Source organism: Mytilus californianus, unplaced genomic scaffold, assembly GCF_021869535.1.
Source record: "Mytilus californianus isolate M0D057914Y unplaced genomic scaffold, xbMytCali1.0.p SCAF_3, whole genome shotgun sequence".
Classification (NCBI taxonomy): Eukaryota; Metazoa; Mollusca; class Bivalvia; order Mytilida; family Mytilidae; genus Mytilus; species Mytilus californianus.
Window position 1 is genome coordinate 75,445,081 of NW_026262679.1, and position 24,225 is coordinate 75,469,305.

At 32.9% G+C, this 24,225-nt stretch overlaps 2 protein-coding genes across 2 annotated transcripts in view; both read right to left on the minus strand.

The window, feature by feature from the left end:
* Positions 1-1,696: 1,696 nt before the first annotated feature.
* Positions 1,697-4,215, minus strand: LOC127733646 (uncharacterized). The gene is made up of 2 exons (XM_052242962.1): positions 3,132-4,215; positions 1,697-2,520 (listed from the first exon to the last, which is right to left on the minus strand). The coding sequence occupies exons 1-2, from the start codon at positions 4,132-4,134 to the stop codon at positions 1,697-1,699; spliced, it is 1,827 nt and encodes a 608-aa protein (XP_052098922.1). The 5' UTR covers positions 4,135-4,215.
* A 4,069-nt stretch (positions 4,216-8,284) lies between these two features.
* Positions 8,285-24,225, minus strand: part of LOC127733261 (failed axon connections homolog) — a 37,981-nt gene continuing 22,040 nt past the window's right edge. The window contains exons 3-6 of the mRNA XM_052242607.1: positions 17,109-17,305; positions 14,938-15,143; positions 14,193-14,309; positions 8,285-9,274 (exon numbers count right to left, since the gene is read on the minus strand). Of these exons, the coding sequence (XP_052098567.1) occupies positions 9,126-9,274; positions 14,193-14,309; positions 14,938-15,143; positions 17,109-17,305 (669 nt within the window). The 3' untranslated portion in view covers positions 8,285-9,125. The remainder of the gene's footprint in view (positions 9,275-14,192; positions 14,310-14,937; positions 15,144-17,108; positions 17,306-24,225) is intronic.

Consider the following 24,225-nt stretch of genomic DNA (forward strand, 5'->3'; position numbering starts at 1 on the left):
TGTAAATTTTGAATTCTAAGTGCACTGACCAACACTAACTTGGCATTTGGCGGGAGTTTGACGTCACAGATTTGACCAACATCTGTGATGTAGTAATTAAATATAGACAAAGCTCCGCCTCTGTCCAGACAGTCTTAGATAAGGGAATAACAGGATTGACCAGCTGCATATAATCAATATTTGCCATTATTATTCTGGCTATAAATAATAATTTTCATTTGTATTCTAAAAAGAAATATACTTTGAAATTAGCTAGAACATTAAAATTGTGCAATAAAAGACATGTTCATAAAAAGATCAAGACCATCCCCTTCCTGAAAATAGACTGTCCCACATGATTTTTGGGTTTTATGGAAGTGAAAAATTTCACATATTAAAACTTAATATTTGATTAAAATGCCTAAAGCTCCTAACAGAAGACATGCTCATCATTTAAATTTAGAAGATCAAAGAGACGAATTTATACAGGCTGTAAGAAATGTTGGGTAAGTTACTTTAACTATTTATTTATTTTCTGTTAAAAAATGATAATAAGTAAAACAGTTTAAACTACATGCAAGACATCTGAGCAAAACTTTTAATGATGCTAGTATCTAATAGTAATTTTCATTCATTGATTAATTTAAATTAATTATAATATTAAATAAAAAAGTAACTATATAAAAAAAAATTCTCAGATATGATGGGGAAATGTTTGCCACATTGCTGCAAGAGGAAGTAAACTCACAGAGGAGAAGAAACAGGGGAGACAGAAAATTAAGATGGGTGACATACTGTCACTGGGCTTATGCTTTGAAGGTAAGACTGTTACTTTTAAAAAAAATTATCAAGTAATTTACAGTATGAGTAGATTGTCTTATCTGTCTACCTGAAGTCTTTCTTTGGCTATTCAGCATTCATAGAATTGTAATGCCAAGAGCAGTTAAATTAAAAAAAAATCATTATTGGAAAAGGAGGGGTGGGGTTCATGTTGTTTGTAGGTTTGTCTTGGACTTAGTGAATTAAATATTTTTGTGGTTGGTTTTGCAATTTTTTGTTATTCCTTCTAATGTTTATTTGAATACTAATTTGTGTTTCTTCAATCTAATGTAATATTTTGATTAATTTATATAATATTTTTGTTATACAACAGGATTCTGAAATTGGACCAGACGATGCCCAGTATGCATGGCCAAAGGTGGTGCTGAACTATCTTCGTTCTCTAGCACCACTAGACATCAAAGGAGAGATAAAAAAGGTGAGATGATAAACTGATTAGTGACAGAAATGTAGATCAATGGATACAATTCTCTCTACATATTATCAAAATATTATTGGTTGGGCAGCAGGACATGTTTACCCTATCATTTGTGTTTATAATTTAAAAATGAAACCCCCCTTTTCAAATCTATTATGATCATTTTGATGAGTTCACTCACATATTTTATACATAAGTTCAATTTTTAGAGGTTAAAAAAAAAATAAAGAAATGAAAGAACAAATTTATTTTTGTCAAAAAGTAATTGTTTTCTCTTTTTTTTGTAGGATGCATTTCCTGTGACAATGGAAATCTTCTGTAGTATAGTGGCTGAGAACAAATATGCAGTGACAAAAATAAATTGATATACACAATAAAACAATTGTTACTTATTTACATTTGAAAAGAGAAAGAAATAGGTCCATGCACTTATTATAATTGAAAATGTTTATCTTTATATCATTGAATTTGATTTCTTTGGCGAGTTTGTTTTTTGTGGCCTTTCATGGGTTTTCCACATGTTTTGCATTTAGGCTGTCTCTTCCCCTTTTCACTTGGATTGTCTGAAGTACTAGATTTATAGTACTTGTCTTTGGCATAACTGTCATCATATTGGAGTGTATCTTGGTGTTGTGCTTCCATAGCTTTCAATTGTTTTCTCCGTTTCTTTCCCTTCTCACTTGCTTTGTACAAAGAATGTCGAATTCTGGAAGAATCAATGTTAATCCACAACCGCTTATTATTGTCCCCTACACTGATATTTGCCTTTTCAAAAAGTTTAGTATTAAAATTTTCCATACCACTATTGAAATGTCCCACGGCTAGTGCTGTACCAAGCTGAATTTCCCCTGCACTATGATATTCTCCTTTTGGCAAATAGCTCCAAATAACATGATGAAGTGATTCATTTTGATTTTGAGTCAAACATTTCTCAGCGCCGGAAAGCAGTTTTTCATCAGACAGTTTTTCGAAAACTGGTTTTAGTATTTGGACTACAACTTCAGATAATGGATTTTTGAGTGGTCGGTAGGTTGATGATCCACGGTTTTTGTCAACTTGCCATTTACACCAAGAAGTATCTCCTTCAGGACAAAAGTGATGCATAGGAGTTTCTCCTGTGCTGGCATAATGAAATAATATAGCCATTACATTTTGTCTCATTGCATTTACATTACCCTTGTTGTTTCTTATTGCCATCCCGTAAAAGGTTTGGAAACTGTTCATCAATTTGTTTGTAAGTCGACCTTTGCCTGTAAGTTGCTTTCCATCTTCAAGTTTTCTTCCTGAAACATTAAAATTTGATTAAATTTTCATTACTAAATAAATACTTTTAGGGAAATGTATGAGTCTGTAACTTCTTGATCTAAAAATGTTGCATATTAGCAATTGAAATGTAAAGTACATAATTAAATTTAATCCTAAATGCTATGAATTGACTAAGAACTGAATGAATATAATATTCAAAACTTTAGTGAATTATTTCTATTCAGAACAAAGAGCAATTTATGTATTCTATCAAAATATGCAAAATGCACAAATAAAATGTGCATCATGGTGGCTACAACATTATATAAGTGGAACTTTTCCTTTGCATAATATAACAATAAGTAAACATTAAACCAAAAAAAAAATAGGTTGACAATATAAAACTTTCATTTTTCAACATGATTCTGATATCAGTTATTAATTATCTGGTCGGTTATGTTTTGTTTGTCCATGATGATAAGAGCTTAATTAGCATAGATGTACATACAGTTCCCCACTGTGATACATGTATACAATATGGTTTATCTCTATATTATTTGTCAAACAGACATCATATATTTGCACTGGCAACTTTAGATTTTGATGATTAAAAAAAAGGGGGAGGGTAATACAATGTACTGTACCGTACCTTTATACTGATCAACTAGCCGCCTAAGGTGTTTGCCCATTCGCCCTTGTATATGTCCAACACAGTCCTCTTTTGCAATTATTATGTTAGGGCCATACGGTCTAGAATCTACTACATTTCCATAGGCTGAACTGTCACCATCACCGACATATGTTGTATATTGAAGACTGTGCTTTTCTACTGAGCGCCGGAAAAGTATTACAGCACCTTGTGCCTCCATTGTCTTAGCTGATCCATCATGGTTCAATGTGCAATCTTTCTCGTGTTCAACAAACCATTGCAAAAAATCCCTAGTGTGAGTTTTTCCTTCTCTTTCCCATTTCTTACATGACTTGCATTCATTTGATAATGTCACATAATCTAACACCTTTCCTGTGTCAACAGAAATAACGCTTACAAAGCCAAATCTAGAACTATATCCGACATGTGCCCATGATCCATCTACAGAAACGGAACATTTACAATCTCCATTTCCATCCCAACCGGACTTTCTTTTCAATTGCTGAATTTCCTCAGCTGCTTCAGACAGATTTTCCTCAATTATTTCAGTGGCAATTTCTTTCCACGTCTCCGTATGCTTTTTGTAGGGTCCATAATTTACTGGACTTGGTAGATCAAGTATGGAACAGAATTTTAGAAGTGCATTTCTAGATTTGCCCATCATGCGCATTGCTAAAACTGAAAGACGGTTCACATTGTGTATTTTACTATATTCAAAGTTTCCCTTTCCGTCAGTATCAAACACTGTATTTGAATTACACTCATTACATGTCAATGCTAATTTCAAGCATAGTCCACTTTTGTTGTTTTCACTTGTATCAATGACATTTAATTCTCCAGTTTTGCAAGTACTACATACAGCAGCCTGGTTAATTTTTTTCTGCAAAATCTCCAGTTGTATAAATGCACGGCCAGTTACACTTGCATCCTCTTGATCGTCACTAGAAATATCAGAGTCTGAAATGTTTTCAATGTTGGAATTCACTTCCCATGATATGTTCATTTCTTTGTCACTCTCATCATCATCATCATCATCATCATCATCATCATCATCATCATCATCATCATCATCATCATCATTAGCGGCAGCAGCAGCAGCAGCAGCAGCAGCAGCAGCAGCAGCAGCAGCAGCATTGTCTTCAACTTCAAATGACTGTTCAAAAGGTGATGAAAGTTTCAGAAAAGAAACACTACTATTTAGATTATTTTTCTCTTTTGAATGAAGACTGCTGTCACTGTTGGTAGTGTCAGATTCAGAGACATATTCTTCTTGTTTGTAGTAAGAACCTTTGTCAGAGGCCTTCAAAGATAATTTCACACTCTTATTCATAGTTTTTTTCATTTTGGAAGATTTTCTCCTTTTAGTTTTTTTCCTTTTCATATCTTTTTCCTTTTCTCTATTTACTTCCATGTTATATAAATTACAGTTACAATGAGATAAGACCACAATATTTATCTTGTGGTCAAGGATTAACAGCTGGACACTGGTATCAACAGATGATTGACATAATAGCTCCTCCCAAATGATCATATATTTAGATTAATTACCATGTGCCTTTATTTACATAAGTTCATTATCAATTTACTCCCTGTTGTGATATGATAATGACTTTGGGATTTTTACAAACTGTGCAGAATGATACTTACTTCAAAATTATGTGATAAAAAAAATATCTTCAAAAAATCATTGTTAGACTGTAGTGCTACCATAAATCAATGTGTTAAATTGAGAATAATGTTCAGGGAACTAGTTTAATTCATCTGAATCAATCCAGTGTTTTTGTTGGTGGATATAAAACACTAGGAATTTTCATCCTTCGTATAAAGTACACTGGCGGAAATAGATCACTGTTACAGTATCACCGTCCAAAAAAAAGAAAACTAGCAATAGGGAACGAAAATTATCTCTTTTGACGTAAATTTTTGTTTCAATTTCCCTTGTGAAACTAAAATATCCAAATCTAGAAAAAGTACAAGTATTGCTGTTTATATTAAGATTTATTCAAAGTAAGTACCCTGGTTCAAATTTTCGCAGTATAATTATAGAATTCTTGATTATTTAAAGAAAAATATCATCAAGGTAACGGTAAGTGTTATTGAATTTATCAATTCAATTGAATGTAGACAGATCTTTACTGATTTTGGACATGCACTGTCGTTCATAACAATACAGGAACAAGTCTGCTATTAAATGGGCACGATTTGTACCAATATGAATCCATACAACATGACGACAAACTTTATTGCCGAAACGTACATTAATGTTGTCTAGGAGAAATCTTCTCATCATAGTTACAGTTGTATATCTGTCATATTAACCTTTTTCAATACAGATTAGGGCTTTGGATAAGTTGCTGCATATTAATCTGTTATAAAATAGTAATTTCTTTCTATATATAAAATAAATGACTTGATGGCATAATGTTTTTGAATAAAAACATCTCAGTCAACTTTTTATTAACAAAATGGTTGATAACTAACTTAGTAATGTTTCACTTATTAAATAAAGTATACGTTGTTAACACTTATTTGCTGATTTAAGATATGAATGTATAAAGGTAGCAAAACAGTTGAAGGTTACTGCTATTTTACGGGAATGATATATAGGTTTTAAGCAACTGTAAGTATAATTACACTGTCGTGAAGATTAAATAATTTACAAGAAGTGAATACATCCGATCTGCTATATTTTTATTTAAATTAAGTGTAACTTAACAAAGAGAGGTAACTTAGTTTATTCTGATACCGTGATTTTCCGCCATCAAATACGAGTTAATATATGTTGCAATATATACTCTCCATTCTTTTCCGTTTTGTGAAATTTTCACTGAATTTTACTCACACGATGTATTTTTGCATCTATTTCATTCCTTCATCTGAATATTTTTTACAGTTCGATTCGGCATGAAATGGACTTTATCATATCAGCACACTATGCTACTTCATTTTCTCGCATTTTGGTTCGTTTGTTTAAGGAACATGCAATGAAGTCCACCCAAATGATTTTCCCCATGCATAGTTATTTCCTGCTACATTAATATGAACAATTAGTAGAAATATGAAGCAATAAATCATTTTTCAATGAGGTGTCAAATTATTGAAATTTAATCAATATATTATGAGCTATCTACTTTGAAATCGACTTCTGATTGCATCATGCACATTTCACTTATATAATTTCGCGTGATACTGTATATCTGCTGACATGTTATGTTTTAAGTTTTACTTTCAGATTTAAAATGTTAATATTCGGCTTTTATCATTCATGATGAAGGTAAATTTAGAAAAACTCATTAGATGCATAAAATGTATAAAGTGTTGATTTCATATTTTACAGCATATGGTCGAGACAGCTGATTGTGGAATATAAGTCCACGAGGGTATCGTCAGCTCACTAGTATGTACTTTGGTAATGACATGATTTATAACAAACCTTTCTTAAATTGTCCGTTTATAAATTTTAAAATTATAAAGAAACTACGGTTTCAACTCCCTCAGCCAAAGTTGACCTTAGATGGATTCGGACATTATTCTATGATCCGTTTTGTTCATCTAGCTCTTCAAAAGAGGGACGAAAGATACCAGAGGGACAGTCAAACTCATATCTATCGAAAACAAACTGACAACGCCATGGCCAAAAATATAAAGACAAACAGACAAATAATAGTACAGATGACACAACATAGAAAACTAAAGACTAAGCAACACGAACCCCACCAAAAACTGGGGGTGATCTCAGGTGCTCCGGAAGGGTAAGCAGATCCTGCTCCACATGTGGCACCCGTCGTGTTGCTTATGTTATTACAAATCCGGTAAATAGTGTAATTCGGTAGGTCACATTCGTGAAAAGGGAAGGGTATTGTAGTTACGACATAAGGAACATATCCGATATCATCTGTGAAACGGTTATTCCATAACGGTCAACCAACTCGTGATGGCGTCCGTAAAATTTACGAAGGGATGATTTCAACTTCACCATTTGGAACTTTTGGTTTAATAGCTTCCTTGTGAGCAGCAATCCTCTATCAAGGAAATCATGATAGGAAATACAAGCGCGGGAATATCGTATCAACTGGGAGATATATACTCCGTATGCAGGCGCTGCTGGAATGTTGCTACATAGAAATGGAAAGTTCACAATTGGGAAGCTAAAATCATCTCTTTTGTCGTAAAGTTTTGTTCTCAACCGACCCTCATTGTCAATTTCTAGATGTAAGTCAAGATATGAGGCAGACTTAACTGTATCTGTAGTATCCTTTATCTCTAGTTCGATTGGATAGATTCGTTCAACATAGTCACCAAATTTTGTATTATTTAGTGAGAGAGCATCATCTATATAGCGGAACATAAAGTTAAAGGATATTGCTAACTTCTTATCTTTCTTCCTAAGAAGTTCCTGTATGAATTCAGCCTCATAATAATAAAGAAACAAGTCAGCAAGAAGAGGGGCACAATTGGTTCCCATTGGAATTCCGACAGTCTGTTGAAAAACACGTCCTCCAAACGTAACAAACTGTTGGTTCTTATACATGCTTGTCTTTCAAATATACGGCTTTGAGTGTTCCTGGTAAAAATAAATCCAGCTAAGTGCTTCGGACGCAGGAAATATATAAAGTGTTGTTTTCATTTTTTTTAATAACATATACATTTTATTTGTTAATATAGAATTGCATGTTGTTTTTGATTTAACTTATTCGAAATAAAAGTAAGCGATAATCGTATTTCTAACAAGAAGCACTTCCGCGCTTCATGCAACAAGCGATCGTCATTTGTTTTCATATCGCATAAATTAAAAAAAGACAGCTTTCAATTCTACATTGAAGGTTAATTGATGGTTAGAAATATTTGACCTACATACTAATAATAATAATAATAATAATAATAATAATAATAATTATTGTAATAATAATAATAATAATAATAATAATTATTGTAATGGTAAGCTGAACCTATTTCTTATGAATTGTGTTACCTGATTATCTCTACTAGGTGTCAGGCTAGTAAGAACACTAGTGTTTATGTGTTTTCTTTTGACATTATCATATCAGATCCTTTAATAAGCTTATTTTTTTATTATATTAAACTTCCGAGATATAATCCATTCTCTTGATTCGGTGTGAATGAGAATTAAATAAAACGCAACAACAGAGGAATTCAACATTCCTGCACATCTTTATATGATTTATCAAGATTTTTAGCAATATATCCAGGGAAATGATGTAATGATGATATATTACCTATGCATCTTTTATTTAAAGGCTTTCAATTGTATGATACTTATTTTGATAGGCATGACACATGTTTGCAACAAAAAATTTGAAAATAAGCGTGAAGAATGATTAAATAATTGAGCGTGCCTGATGAAAGCAAAAACAGAAAGGTGCTTCGGACGAACGAAATTAATAAAGTATCATAATGGTCACCAATATATAAATGAAGAGATGTGGTTCAAATGACACTGCACACTGTTCACCAGAATTAAAATGAAGTGATTGTAAGCATGTGTTGGCCACAGTACGTCCCGCATACAATGGGAAAAACCCATACTGTATAGTCGGCTTTAAATGGTCCCGACATGAGAAATGTGAAACAAACCAAACGAGAAAATTAACAAAACAATTTACAAAAAACAAATATGACAGACATAGTTTATAACGATACATCAACAGAACACAATATATGGTAAGGCGTACTTATATGAATTGATTACATTTGTACAATCTGCATTCTTAGGTTTGATTTCTATATTAGTTGCACATACAAAATATAACATCTTTTTGAGAGATTCAAAATTTTGCAGTTTTTAAAATGCTTTCTAAAATCTATAACGAATTCCAAGAAAATATGTAATGCCTCATCTTTCCATTGGCTACCTCATTAACAAGTTGTATTTAAACCATCAAAAAATTATCTAGACGTTCATGACTAAGAATGAACATGTCAATGAGGTTATCCTTTGCAAAAATTGTTTCAATTGCACATGTTCGGTCCTTGCTACGAATGTGTAGAGTTTTCTGTTTTATGCCAATAGATTTTATCACTATCATCTTTATACGTAGGACTGTGTAGAAGCTTGTCATTCCAATCCGGCCAGTATTTGTTTTTCATTCGCTCACAATATGAAACCAAATTACAAAGTTCTTCTGGAAAAAAAATAAGAATTTCATAAGATTAGTATGTATATTTTTTCTTTGCGAATATATGTTTAACTCTAAATCAGTCACGTTGTAACTGTGGTGTGTCGTTTCCTGTTTACCCCCTCCAATGTGAATAACAATATAAATGTCGAGGTTTCTAAACTGAAAGTTTACTTATTTATATATCACTTTTTGTTACGATTTATGAGTGATTGAACTTTTGTTTTACATCAGATTTTATTTCCAATTTACTAATACAATTTCAAATATATTGAGTAATGCTCCTTTTGAACTTCGCTACGAAACATCTATGAGGTAGTTGTATTTCTTCAATGAGGGTTTCCCCTTCTTTAATGAAAAGGTTGAAGTGTAGAGTCAACCAAAAAAATTAGAAACGCACTGTATGCGTACATCCATTAATGCGATTGTTGATCAATGGACAAACATGTGGGATTAATTAATACGATATTAGGAATTGCTGCTTACAAAAAAGGCTATCAATTTCTAAAATGCGAGTTTTTATTTCGCGAAACCTATCCGGTTGCAACTTTCGCAATAATGAAACACGGCAAAACGATAGTTTAAGATTCTGGTGTATATCTTTTTGGTAGATAGTTTTTATGCACATGCAGCAAAGTTTTTTTAACATTTTAGAATATGTTCGGAAATCGTTCCTTATATCAGTATAATCTCAAAAATTTGCATTTATTTAATGAATGATGCTTTTTTTCACAAAAACTTTTGTTATATGATTTATAAAGAAAACAAGTTAAAGGGCAGTATTTCTGTTTGCCTAATTCATACGTTATTTCCTATTCATCTGATCTAACTTATCTCTTGATGTGCCCAATAGTTTCTGTATTTTAAAGTGATATCATTGGGATATTTATTCTAAAATGCATTAGCTAGATTTCTTTGCCAGATTAAATTAATAATTAGTTAATATAACCCGGTAGATAAGAAAAATCTTTCTAATGCCATGTTTTGTCTGGGAGTAAATCATCATAGTTCTATTTAAAAAAAAACACATTTTATAAACAGTTACATTATATCAAATAACCGTATCAATGATATTTCAGATCAACACAAGAGCAATGACCTGTGTTGATGATTAATTCGGGGTCGAAACGTCCAAAAACTTTGTTGCACAGATGTAGTATGACCGGAGGTGTTTGTGCCATTTTTTGGACCTCACTGTTTATCTGAAATGAAGAACAGCGATTCAAGCCCTGAGCTTTCTTTTCTTTAAGATTAACATCATATTACTTGTGTATCGATATGAAATAAATTTGAGTCTCTCATTATAGATGTTTCTCCGTTGAAATGAATCGCCATTAATGACTTTCCAGTAAAATAACTATCCAATTAAGTACATTTGTCATTCTCTGTTTTACCAATACTTCATATGGATCAAATGAAACATTTATTAGATATGTTAGTTTATACCTATTTCTCAGTTGGTTCGATAATGACGTGTTCTCATGCTTAGATTTCTTGAACGTTATATTTTCATCTCTAATTTACTCATACAATGATTAATAGACATCGTTTATCAGTCAAATCTTTTTCCAAATATTATCATAAAAACTAACAGTGTAAATGTAATCCCTCTTACACATAAATTTTTGGTAATCTAGTACTTCATATTTGTCGGTATTAGAGTGAAGGAATGTAAACGAATAATACGGATTTCAATGCATACGATATATGGGCGTTTTTCAAAAAAATGTCCACGTTCTCTGTCCAGGGATCAAATTGTGATAAAATCATATATATTTCATTCTTTTTTGTCTCAGTTTATAAATTGTACTTATTAAAGACAACGACAACACTTGTTGGCTGCTTTTTGGTAAGGACTCTGAAAATATCAGACCAAAGGGCTCAAAAACAGCAAAAACGCTCTGTCCACATTTGAAAGTTTATTCAAATTTTCAAAATTTCATACAATTTACCAGTCTTTTTTGTGCCTTTTTCAATGTTTTATCGTAGAGATACATCTGAACATTACAAAAAGTATTCAAATATTTAGATAAGTTTAAATAGATTTGTGCTAGTATCTTTTTAAGTGGCGTCCATGAAAAATGTCGACTTCGCAACGACAACAAACAATTGGCAAAATCATATCCACTCTTTTATTTAAATTGTAGTCTTTCCTTTAACTTGCCACAAATACAACTTCATTTAGTAAAATGGCGGTCATCTATGGATGCTGGTGATATAGTTCGTCTGCATTGAATCAATTGGCAAGTCCTATTGATAGCGTACTTTTTTACTTGTCCACTTTGCAACGTCTTTTTTAAAGAAATGTTGACCTCAAGTCATAAAAAAACGTGGAGTTTATGAAATAAAATATATTGTCTAAGACAATAATCATAAAAACATGTATCTGAGAAACCGCGTGTAACAACAAAGGCTGCTAAAATGTAAATAATTCCACTGCGCAACGGTCCACTACGCAACATTTCATTGCGAAGTGGACACATATCGTTTCATAGGGGACATATATCGTTACGCAGTGGACATATGTGAATATTTTAAATACGGCTTGTAATATTTTCTAGTAATTAAAATTGCAAATCAAATAGTTAAATCGTATCAAATCATTTATTTTTTCAGATTTTGAAGAAAAAATACCTTTCAATTCTGATTTTATAGCATGGTAGAGCCTTTAAAAAATCATGGTATTCAATGTTCACTTTTACAGACTTGTTGTCAAACTTACGCTTCAGTTTTTTAAGGTTGCATATTTTGTATTTAGTGTATACTGATGTTAAAGTATTGACATGTATAATTTAATCAATTATTTCCGAACACTTTTTTTTTCATTTTCCAGTTGTCAAAAATGGACATTTTTTGAAAAAGGCCCACATATTTTTGTAAAAGCAATCATTGTCTCGCGCGATCTACTCTCAAAACCGAGAAAATACATGATATCTGTATCAATCAATTTGACACTGTAAGCTTGGTTTCAGTTAGTGAAAACGTAATTTGATACAAAATGCCGTGCTGTGTTACTTGTAGCTGTGTATATATATCAGTGTATTATTTTTCTAGCTTTGCAAAAGTAATTAAGGGGAAATAGTAGTTTACCGACGTTCAAACTTGATTGTGCACCTTTCCAGTAGTGCATGCCTTTAGATTATATATATACCAATTGATACGATATCCCAGATCTTGCGTTTTATTATATGATTTTCTTGATAGTGTGTTGCTGCTTACAAGGAAGCTATTGAACCAAGGGTTCCTAGTGGTAAAGTTAAAGTCATCCTTTTGCATCCCTTTTGCATCCCTTTTACAGCCATCACCATGAGTAGGTTGACCGTTGTGAAATATATATGTGCTTCAGATGACGACTGATATGTTCCGATTGCCGTAGCCACAATCCCTTCCTCTTATCCCCGATCGTGGCATTACTGAATTGAGTCTTGTTCGCGAATTTGTTCTTATCATAAGCAACATTCATTTTACCGAAAAAAGACGAAGTTTTTAGTCGTCAGCGTTTCACTTTGACACTGACAGAGGCAATCATAGCTAAAACTAAAGGTTCCTTTGAACCCTTTACGATTTTTGGGGTTAAGAATGCATTGGCTGATATTCCGAAAGATATTGCTGATTGGAACAATTTTTAGTCATTTGCAGAGAAAATCTGTGTAATATGTTAACTCGAGAAACATGATTTCATGTTCATATAATTCGTCCAAATGTCATTCATTTTATATATAATTCATGTTTAAAGAATTCATCATGGCGGCTCCTTTCGTGTAAAATTTAAGTTTCAACTAGCAGATTGAAAAAAGATATACAGAATCTTAGTAAACCAAACCAACAACAAAAAATGCATATGAAAGAGGAGTTTTTCTTCGTATATATAGCATTGATCGAGATAAAGATGTAGGGTTGAGTATTCACAAAATTTTACTATCAAAAAACCTCATCAAACATGCCATAAAAGAATTTCAAATTGTTGAGCAAAATCTTTCTAATGCCATGTTTTGTCTGGGAGTAAATCATCATAGTTCTATTTAAAAAAAAATTAACATTTTAAAAACAGTTAAATCATATCAAAGTACCGTATCAATGATATTTCAGATCAACACAAGAGCAATGACCTGTGTTGATGATTAATTCGGGGTCGAAACGTCCAAAAACTTTGGAATAGGTCTAACCCAGAAAAAAGCGCTTCGGACGTACCTATTTGGTAAAGTGTAATTTTTCATTTTGGAGAGCACTGAAAACAAAGTATTCAAAACAAACTTGTGCCAAATCTTTCTTGGGACATATTTGCCAGGGAGTGAAAAAACTTTTAAGTGATTTTAACTTTCTATAAACAGTTAATGTAAATAAAATGACCGTATCAGTAATATGTCAAAGTCAGCATAGCAACGACTGCTGGGCTGGTGATACCCTCATGATGAAACGTTCACAAGCATTGGCATGAACCCGGTGTTTGTAAAAACTCATTAAAAATACAAGGGTAATAGTTCAATACGACAGGCATGCGTTTCGTCTACATAATACTCATCAGTGGCGCTCGAATAAAAAGCGTTCTTGTGCTTATCAAAGACGCATCAAATAAATTAAACCGTATAATTCAACTATCTTAAGATTGCCTGACTACACTATCGATGTGATTACGATACCTTCATTTTGAGGTTCATATAATCTTTGAAGTTTTCAGTTCGGCTAATTTGTTTTTGAATTTGGCTTTTATTTTTAGGTCCTTTTGGTCATATAGCTCTTCAACTGTTTCGGTTCTTATACATCCTTGGCTTTCAAATATTCTGCATTCAGTGTTCCTGATGAAGGCAAATCGAGAAAAAGCGCTTCGGAAGCATGAAAGTTATTAAGTGTTGTTTTCATTTTCTTCAATGATAAGCTCCAGTATAGATTGGTTCTTACAGTAAAATTATTAGTGAATAAATACCTGTGACAAGTTTTTGATGTTTTGATCCAGGCATGTTGTATATAATCATGACCAACATACCAAACAATACACAATCAACTTCACAAGGCTCATCACCCATGAAGAATTTCTTTACACCTACAACAGAAATATACAATGTATGATGGGTAAAAAAACTAATTGATCTTAATATAAACTTATGATTAACAATGCTACTGCTAGATTTTCTTCTCTCTCTCAAACACTTATACTATTGTAATTTTTTTCTGATTGTAATGAGTGTTTGTTTGTGATTGGTGATAACTTTCTAATATTTAATTAAATGTGGAACTTCTCTTGTCACCTTTAAATTGTGTTAACTAGAAACCCGTCTCTCCAGACAAACTAAGTTATATTGTTGCATAAGTATTTCATTTGAGTGTGTGTATGTGTGTCATTAAGCAAATAACTCACAAGAATCATGTTACGTCCCAAGTATGTGCATCTTTCCAAGTCAAATATTTGTGTGTGTTGTCGCCGTATTTTTTTGTAATTTGTCCATTCAAAAGTTTCTTTCATGTTAGGGTTGATTTAGAACTTATTCATTGGAAATGACAGCTTTTACTCTTGGTAAAACAAATTTAAAAGTAATCACTCATATTCCATATTTCCTCTGAGCTGCTATTGCCTCAAACATTGATACTATCTCTTTTAGATTTATCTTAACATCCTCCTACTAAATGGAGGTAATTTTATGAAACTTTATATAATAGCATGCAAATGTTACCTAGGAAATTACTAATAGCAGTCATATCATGGACAGCGATTTCCCATACTTCGTCGGGTGTATGTCGCCCAATTCCTTGTCCCCATGTCTCCTGTTTTATTACTCGCTTTAAAAACTTTACCGTTAACCATAATTTAAGGCCAGTATAAGGTATGGTGGATGATACTGCTGACACGTCTCCCCCAAATGATTCAATACACATTGTCCTAAAAAGTAAGCAAACATGATAAATCACGTGTGAAAATATAAGGCAATCATCTGACAGACTGAGACTGAGACAATATTCTGCTTTGAGCGTTCCTGATGAAGGTAAATCCAGAAAAACGCTTCGGACGCATGAAATTGTTTAACGTGTTGTTTTCATTTTTTTTAATAAATTCCTTAAAGTCGACTGAGTATATGCAATACATACATGACTATGCGGTATGGGCTTTGCTCATTGTTGAAGGCCGTACGGTGACCTATAGTTGTTAAATTCTGTGTCATTTTGTCTCTTGTGGAGAGTGTCTCATTGGCAATCATACCACATCTTCTTTTTTATATGTATCTCACTAGAAAATATGTATTGTCAAAAAACTATGCCAAAATTACGTAAAATTGGATCTAAATGCCAACAAAAAAAACACGTCAAAAAACATAATTGCAACACAATATAGTACAGTATATGCAAGAGTCGACATACTATATGTAATGTTTACATCAAAGTTGCAAGACAATATTCAATAAATGCAATAAAATTAACCATCTATATGAAGTTGATAAACGGCGGTGAATATGCTTTGTATACGTATTATGTCATCAGACAATATGAACTATATATCAAAACTTCATGAATTATCACTTAAACGCCGTTAGACACAATGATTTGTATACCAAAAATTCGTAGGACAATTATGCACAACATAATAACGTTATGAGGCTGACTTCATCCAGGCGCTTCTTATAAAGAATAAAAAGAAACATTATCCTTTAACTTCACTTTCCGTAAATTATAAATGATGTCATCCTACTAAATAATTCAAAGTTTGGTGACTATGTTAACGCATCTATCCATCGAACTTGAAATAAAGGATGCAACAGATACAGTTAACTCTGCATTATATCTTGACTTACATCTGAAAATTGACAACGAGGGCCGGTTGAGAACAAAACTCTAAGATAAAATTATTGATTTCAGCTTCCCATTGGGAACATTCAATTTCTATGTAGGAAAATTCCAGCTGCGCCTGCATATGGAGTATATATCTCCCAGTTGATACGATATTTCACAGCTTGCATTTCCTATCATGATTTCCTTACTTGAGGGTTGCTGCTCACAGGGAAGCTATTAAACCAAGAGTTCTAAGTGGTGAAGTTTAAATTATTCCTGCGAAAATTTTAAGGAGCCATCACGAGTTGGTTTAGCGTTATTGAATATTTGTTTCACAGATGATGACGGATATGTTCCAGCTGTCGTAACCACAATCGCGTCCTCTTTTCGTCGAATGTGACCTTCCAAATTAGACTTATCGCCGGATTCGTACTTGTTTCTAAATGACCAACATTGCGGCTGCCACATGTGGAGCAGGATTTGTTTACCCTTCCGGAGCACATGAGATCACTCCCGCTTTTGGTTGAGCTCGTGTTTTAAATTTCAGCAGCAATATTAAGACTTTAAAAGTAATGTATAATAATTAACAATGTTACTTTTTAAAATCTAAAAATATGTGTTTGATTGGTTCTCCTGATTTAATGCTAGAGGAATTTGTTTGACGAACTAGCTGATCCTTCTATTGTCATTTTATATTGTGTAAACGAATGAATGTAATAGCGGGCTATTGTGCGAAATTGGCGCACTAAAGAATTTACATAGTATTGTAGAAATATATCATTACGCTTTAGATACAGTGTATGTGCCAACCATTTCGATTAAGCATTGTTTTCATGTTTTAAGCCATGATTATACCTACTCAGAGGAGAAATTAAAATATTAGACAAGAGGCATATTTTCCTCGTCTGCATCTTTCTGGTCCAAGGGGATCCGATGACCGACAAAATATAATTTCTTAACTAGATTTTCAAGAATTCTACTATTACGCAAGGAGTTGAAAAACGTAACATATAAAATAACACATTCTGTGGGATGAATTTAGTTTTTTCTACTATAACAAATAAACTGCAGTTATTCCTACCAGTACAAGTTTTCCTCTGTTAGTCTTTGGAAAGCTTTGGCTACACTGGTCTCGTCTTTATTCAAGTGTGTGTTTACGTCAACCTCTTTCTCTTTCTTCAAATATTCTATACAGAACTGCGAGTCAGCTATTGGCTTTCCATTGTACTCCATCCAAGGTGTTTTGCCTTTTGATGAAAACTTGCCACTGTGATCATTCTGTGTAGTATAAAAAGATAACATTTATGAACATTTATTGAGAATGAATAAAATGCTTCGCTGGGCGCAGCTTGATACGACCGCAGAGGTCGAAACCTGAACAGTTGGGGCAAGTATGGACACAACATTCAAGCTTGATACAGCTCTGAATTTGGATTGTGATTAAATATTTGACACAGCATAGGTTTCTGACACAGAAAGAATGTGGTCTAAGAACTTCAATTTTTTTAATTTACCTATTATGGTCCAATGTCCAAAATCAAAATACATGGTTAGATTCAGCATATCAAAGAACCCCATATATTCAATTTTTGTTGAAATCAAACAAAGTTTAATTTTGGACCCCAACTTGGAACAACTTGAAAACTGGTCCCGTAATCAAAAATCTAAACACATGTTTAGATTCAGCATATCAAAGAACCCCAAAAATTTAATTTTTGTTAAAATCAAAATAAGTTTAATTTTGGACCCTTTGGACCTTAATGTAGACCAATTTAAAAAACGGGACCCAAAATTAAAAATCTAAATACACGGTTAGATTTGGCATATCAAAGAACCCCAATAATTCAATTTTTGATGAAATCAAACAAAGTTTAATTTTGGACCCTTTTGACCTCAATATGAACCAATTTGATAGCGGGCCCACAAATAAAAAATCTAAATACATGGTAAGATTCAGCATATCAAAGAACCCCATATATTCAATTTTTGTTGAAATCAAACAAAGTTTAATTTTGGACCCCAATTTGGACCAACTTGAAAACTGGGCCAAAAATCTAAAATCATGTTTAGATTCAGCATATCAAAGAACCCCATATATTCAATTTTTGTTGAAATCAAACAAAGTTTAATTTTGGACCCCAACTTGGACCAACTTGAAAACTGGGCCCATAATCAAAATTCTAAACACATGTTTAGATTCAGCATATCAAAGAACCCCAAGAATTCAATTTTTGTTAAAATCAAACTAAGTTTAATTTTGGACCCTTTGGACCTTAATGTAGACCAATTTAAAAACGGGACCCAAAATTAAAAATCTAAATACACGGTTAGATTTGGCATATCAAAGAACCCCAATAATTCAATTTTTGATGAAATCAAACAAAGTTTAATTTTGGACCCTTTTGACCTCAATATGAACCAATTTGATAGCGGGTCCACAAATAAAAAATCTAAATACATGGTAAGATTCAGCATATCAAAGAACCCCAAGAATTCAATTTTTGATGAAATCAAACAAAGTTTAATTTTGGACCCTTTTGACGTCAATGTGGACAAAGTTGATAACGGGGCCCAAAAATCAAAAATCTAAATACATGGTTAGATTCAGCATATCAAAGAACCCCATATATTCAATTTTTGTTGAAATCAAACAAAGTTTAATTTTGGACCCCAATTTGGACCAACTTGAAAACTGGGCCAAAAATCTAAAATCTAAATACATGTTTAGATTCAGCATATCAAAGAACCCCATATATTCAATTTTTGATGAAATCAAACAAAGTTTAATTTTGGACCCTTTTGACGTCAATGTGGACAAAGTTGATAACGGGGCCCAAAAATCAAAAATCTAAATACATGGTTAGATTCAGCATATCAAAGAACCCCATGTATTCAATTTTTGTTGAAATCAAACAAAGTTTAATTTTGGACCCCAATTTGGACCAACTTGAAAACTGGGCCAAAAATCTAAAATCTAAATACATGTTTAGATTCAGCATATCAAAGAACCCCATATATTCAATTTTTGATGAAATCAAACAAAGTTTAATTTTGGACCCTTTTGACCTCAATGTGGACAAAGTTGATAACGGGGCCCAAAAATCAAAAATCTAAATACATGGTTAGATTCAGCATATCAAAGAACCCCATATATTCAATTTTTGTTGAAATCAAACAAAGTTTAATTTTGGACCCCGATTTGGACCAACTTGAAAACTGGGCCCATAATCAAAAATCTAAATACATGTTTAGATTCAGCATATCAAAGAACCCTAAAAATTCAATTTTTGTTAAAATCAAACTAAGTTTAATTTTGGTCCCTTTTGACCTTAATGTAGACCAATTTGAAAACAGAACCAATAAAATGCTCCGCTGGGGCGCAGCTTGATACGACCGCAGAGGTCGAACCCTGAACAGTTGGGGCAAGTATGGACACAACATTCAAGCTTGATACAGCACTGAATTTGGATTGTAATTAAATATTTGACACAGCATAGGTTTCTGACACAGAATGAAAGTGGTCTAAGAACTTAAAAATTTTCAATTTACATATTCATACATGTGATAGACTGTGAAACTCAGATCAGGAGATTGGGAAATTTTGGTCAGGAGATTAAGACTCAGATCAGGAGGTTTTTAATCGACATTAATTTTGTTGTAAATGTAACCGTGTGCTGTAAAAATGGTCTTTTAAAGTGTGTTTTCTTCAACTTTCCAACCAATTTATTATGTTTATAGTACCCTTGTACTTATAAAGTTTCTCCATCTTTATATTCTACATGTTCAATCTAACATTGTTTTTTTCCTGTATGTTGTTGTGACTGTGAATTTGTCTACATGTCCGTGATTACGCAGTACAGTGTTGACGTTGTTTTCCCGTATTTTGACGTTGTATGATAGTGACGTGAGAGGGGATAGATGTGTTGACGAATGAACAAGATAGCTGAATGGTTTGAACTGTCCAGTGTATGCCGTGTGTTTTGTATTTTATGTAACATCTGTATAATACATGCAGTGTGAATAAATCGTGACTGTTATTTTCTACAAAGATGGTGTTTAGTTATAAATTATGAACGCTCGAAATTCTACGTTTACAACATTGGTGGCAGCGAAAAGAAACGGATCTACGCAGACAGATGATTTATTTCTTTATACAGACGGAATGCTTTTAAAGAGGGGAGGAAATATGAATTTTAACACTGAAGGTACCGTAAACAAATTTTTAGACCGTACGATTTTGACCAAATGTATACTGTACAACAGAAGGACGATACGGCACTGGAATACTTTACAGTAATGAAAATTAAAATTCACCATTTTAAAACTGATATTGGAATTGTAACAGATTCGACCACAGAATGTACAGAGAAGTATCTAGTCGGCAAAAGTGGACGGAAATGGATCAAACATTTTTGTTCGGTGTTAGCATCAAGGATAAAATAATAATCTAAGGTGCAAATTGGAAAGAAAGCAAAATTGTCTCGTTCAAAGATAATTATTTGTTGTTTTATGTGTCTATAAATTATATTTGTCAGCATTTCATTTCAATATATAATAACCATGAGCCTGTGTGACTTACCAGAGTTTGACGGTACTGAACTTTTTGAAGGTTTCTGGATGAAATTTTCTATTTTAGCCGAACGTTTTAATTGGTCACCTAGTGATATGGCTTTCTATTTGGTTACTTCACTGAGAGGTAAAGCTTTAGAATGTGTATCGTATTTACCACGTGGAGATCTTTATAATGTATCTGTTTTGTATTCTGCATTGAAATGTAGATATGGTGATATTGAGACGGCTCAGATCTGTAGAATGAAATTGAGAAATATAGCTATGTTTGAACGTGAAAGTGTTCAAGAGTACGTATGTAGAATTGAGATAAATGTTCAAAAATCGTTCCCTGGTGTGAACGATGATTTATTAGTGAAGCTGATTACTGAGTATGCTATGTATGGATACCCTGATGGTGATATTGGATATAGAGTTCTGACTAAAGAACCGTCAACAGTTAGTGAACTTATCAAAGAAATATTGTGGCAGGAACACTGCAGACAAAATTTAAAGTTAGTAGTAAAATCGCGTTGCACCGGCGACAGTGACTTTGAGAAAAATTTTGAAATAGGCACTAAGCGAAAAATTAATTTCAAAGAGTATGATATTGGGACGAAGAAAGTTTCCAAAAATACTGACTTTGATATAAATGACAATAGTTTATATAACCAAAAATTGGAAGAAGACAAATGTACTGTTGGTAAATTATATGTACGTAATAATTCTGTGTATCCGAGTGAACAGTCTGTTTATTGCATTGTTGAGTCATATGAATTGAAATATGAAGAACTTTGTGACGTTTTTGAGGCAACTGAAGTTGAAGTTGCAAAAGTTTCGGACGAAGAGATAGCTACCTTGGAACTTCCGCGCGTTGAACAGCCGGCAGTGATTACTGGTGGAACAGACGTTGTTAGCGTTAGAAAGTTTGAATTGAAATGTCAGGTATTTAGTGACATTGTTGAAGCAACTGAAGTAGAAGTTGCACAAGTTTTGGAGCTAGAGAAAACTAATTTGGAACGTCCGAACGTTGAACAGCAGACAGTAATCACTGGTGCAGTAGAGGCAGGTAACGTCCGAAAATGGTCACCCTTTGAACAAAGTGACATTCTGTTTGATACGTCTAACAGTATTGATGCGATCAAAAATAAAGTACCTAGAGTTTCAACATATACTGGATTATCGACACCAGTATATAGAAAGGACTTCCCATATAAAGAACGTGTATGTGAAAATGAGTTCACCCAATTCAGAGATAGCAACGTCTATGAAAACAGTTATAAACGTGATGTATGCTCCGGTGGATCGTCTATGTTACCTGAGATGAACTGGAAAACACGAAAACGCAATTTGTATTGATTTATCTTTTATTTCGAGGACGAAATATTCTTGAAAAGAGGGAGTAGTGTTGTGACTGTGAATTTGTCTACATGTCCGTGATTACGCAGTACAGTGTTGACGTTGTTTTCCCGTATTTTGACGTTGTATGATAGTGACGTGAGAGGGGATAGATGTGTTGACGAATGAACAAGATAGCTGAATGGTTTGAACTGTCCAGTGTATGCCGTGTGTTTTGTATTTTATGTAACATCTGTATAATACATGCAGTGTGAATAAATCGTGACTGTTATTTTCTACAAAGATGGTGTTTAGTTATAAATTATGAACGCTCGAAATTCTACGTTTACAACATATGTTCTTTAAATTTTTTACTTCATATTCTATAAAACAATCATTGCAACCAGAACATTTGTTTAGCTGTCTGCAAATAGTTTTTATTTTTTTTTTTTCTCTTGCAAATAGTTTTTATTTGCAAACTCAGAAATTCATTCTACCTGTAAAGTTAGGGTCATAGTTATTATATAAATTTCAATTTAAGCCTTAAAAGGAAGTATAGAATCCTCAAATAATTTTCAAATTATTATTTTTTTATTTGTCCTAAGACATTTAAAATCATTTAATAACCATCCTTTTATGATTATTTGTTCAATTTATATTTTATTTATATTCTTTTAAAAATTTTCATTATTAAAAGGAAAGTAACTTAAAACAGGATAAATCAAGGGAAGTAACCCAATAAATACACAGTTTTTGTTACACAACGGCAGTTAGCCTGAGGTAAAAATTGTTGCTTACCAGTATGTTTGACACCCAAGCTGACAAGTGAAGCCATATAATTATGCATGTTAATTGATTTACATATGGAAAGCCTCAGCTGTCACATATTAGAGATTTACAAAACGTTATGCTGAAGCTTAAAATGTAAATTTAAGACAGCGTGATGTTGAATTGAGTCATCAAAATGCTAACTCTAAATTACAATTTGCTAAGTTGAATTTGCGCCATGTTGACTTGCAATGACAAGTGCTTTAATCGTGATAGTATAATGATAAGTCACGATGTTGTAATGATATGCCAAACACACGTAACGTTGGGTTTAAAGTACATGATGTGAAGTTGACGTTGCATGATGTTAGCTTGCAGATGGACACTGCTCAGTCATCCACTTCGATAGCTATGATAACAAATAAAATGAATAGCTAAACTGTATGGTGCTGACTTGTTATTAATAAATGTTGAGCTGAGATAGTACGATGTTATATCATTGTGATATTACGATAGGTCTATCATGCAATCTGTTGATTTAAAACACCATGATGCACAGTTGAAAGTACATGATGTTAAGTTAAGATAACACGGTGCTATACCACTATATTGAAACGAAAGGCTTACCATACAATTTGTTGACTTAAAACAACACGATGCATCGTGTTAAGCTAAGATGCTCACTTGAAACTACACGACGTACAGCTGAAATTTTGTAATGTTAAGCTACGATAGCACGATGTTATATCATTATAATGTCACAATAGGCTTGTTCTACAATTTGCTCATTTAAAACTACACAACGTACAGTTGAAAGTACGTGATGTTAAGCTAAGATGGTACGTTGTTATATCATTAGAATGTCACGATAGGCTTACCACACGATATGCTCGTTTAAAACTACATGACGTACAGTTGAAAGTACGTGATGTTGAGCTATGATAGTAATATCTTATATCATAATAATATCACGATAGGCTTGCCACACAATATGCTCATTTAAAACTACACGACGTACAGTTGAAAATACGTGTTGTTCAGCTAAGACAGCACGATGTTATATCATTATAATGTCACGATAGGCTTATTATACAATTCGCTCATTTAAAATTACACCACGTACAGCTGAAAGTACGTGATGTTAAGCTAAGACAGCACGTTGTTATATCATTAGAATGTCACGATAGGCTTACCACACGATATGCTCATTTAAAACTACATGATTTTCAGTTGAAACTAGGTGATGTTAAGCTAAGATAGCATGTTGTTATATCATTTGAATGTCACGATAGGCTTACCATACAATATGCTCATTTAGAACTACACAATGTACAGTTGAAAGTATGTGATGTTGAGCTATGATAGCACGATGTTATATCATAATGATATCACGATAGGCTTGCCATACAATATGCTCATTCAAAACTACACGACGTACAGTTGAAAGGACGTGTTGTTGAGCTAAGATAGCACGATGTTATCTCATTATGACGTCACGAGAGGATTATCATACAATGTGTTGACTTGAAACTACACGATGTAAA

Bases quoted from the DNA above. Each gene is read 5' to 3' on its own strand.
- LOC127733646 (XM_052242962.1), bottom strand. From the start codon at position 4,134: ATGAACATATCATGGGAAGTGAATTCCAACATTGAAAACATTTCAGAC. The intron at 2,521-3,131 runs GTACGGTACAGT...TTAATGTTTCAG, and splicing joins GCTAGTTGATCAGTATAAAG to GAAGAAAACTTGAAGATGGA.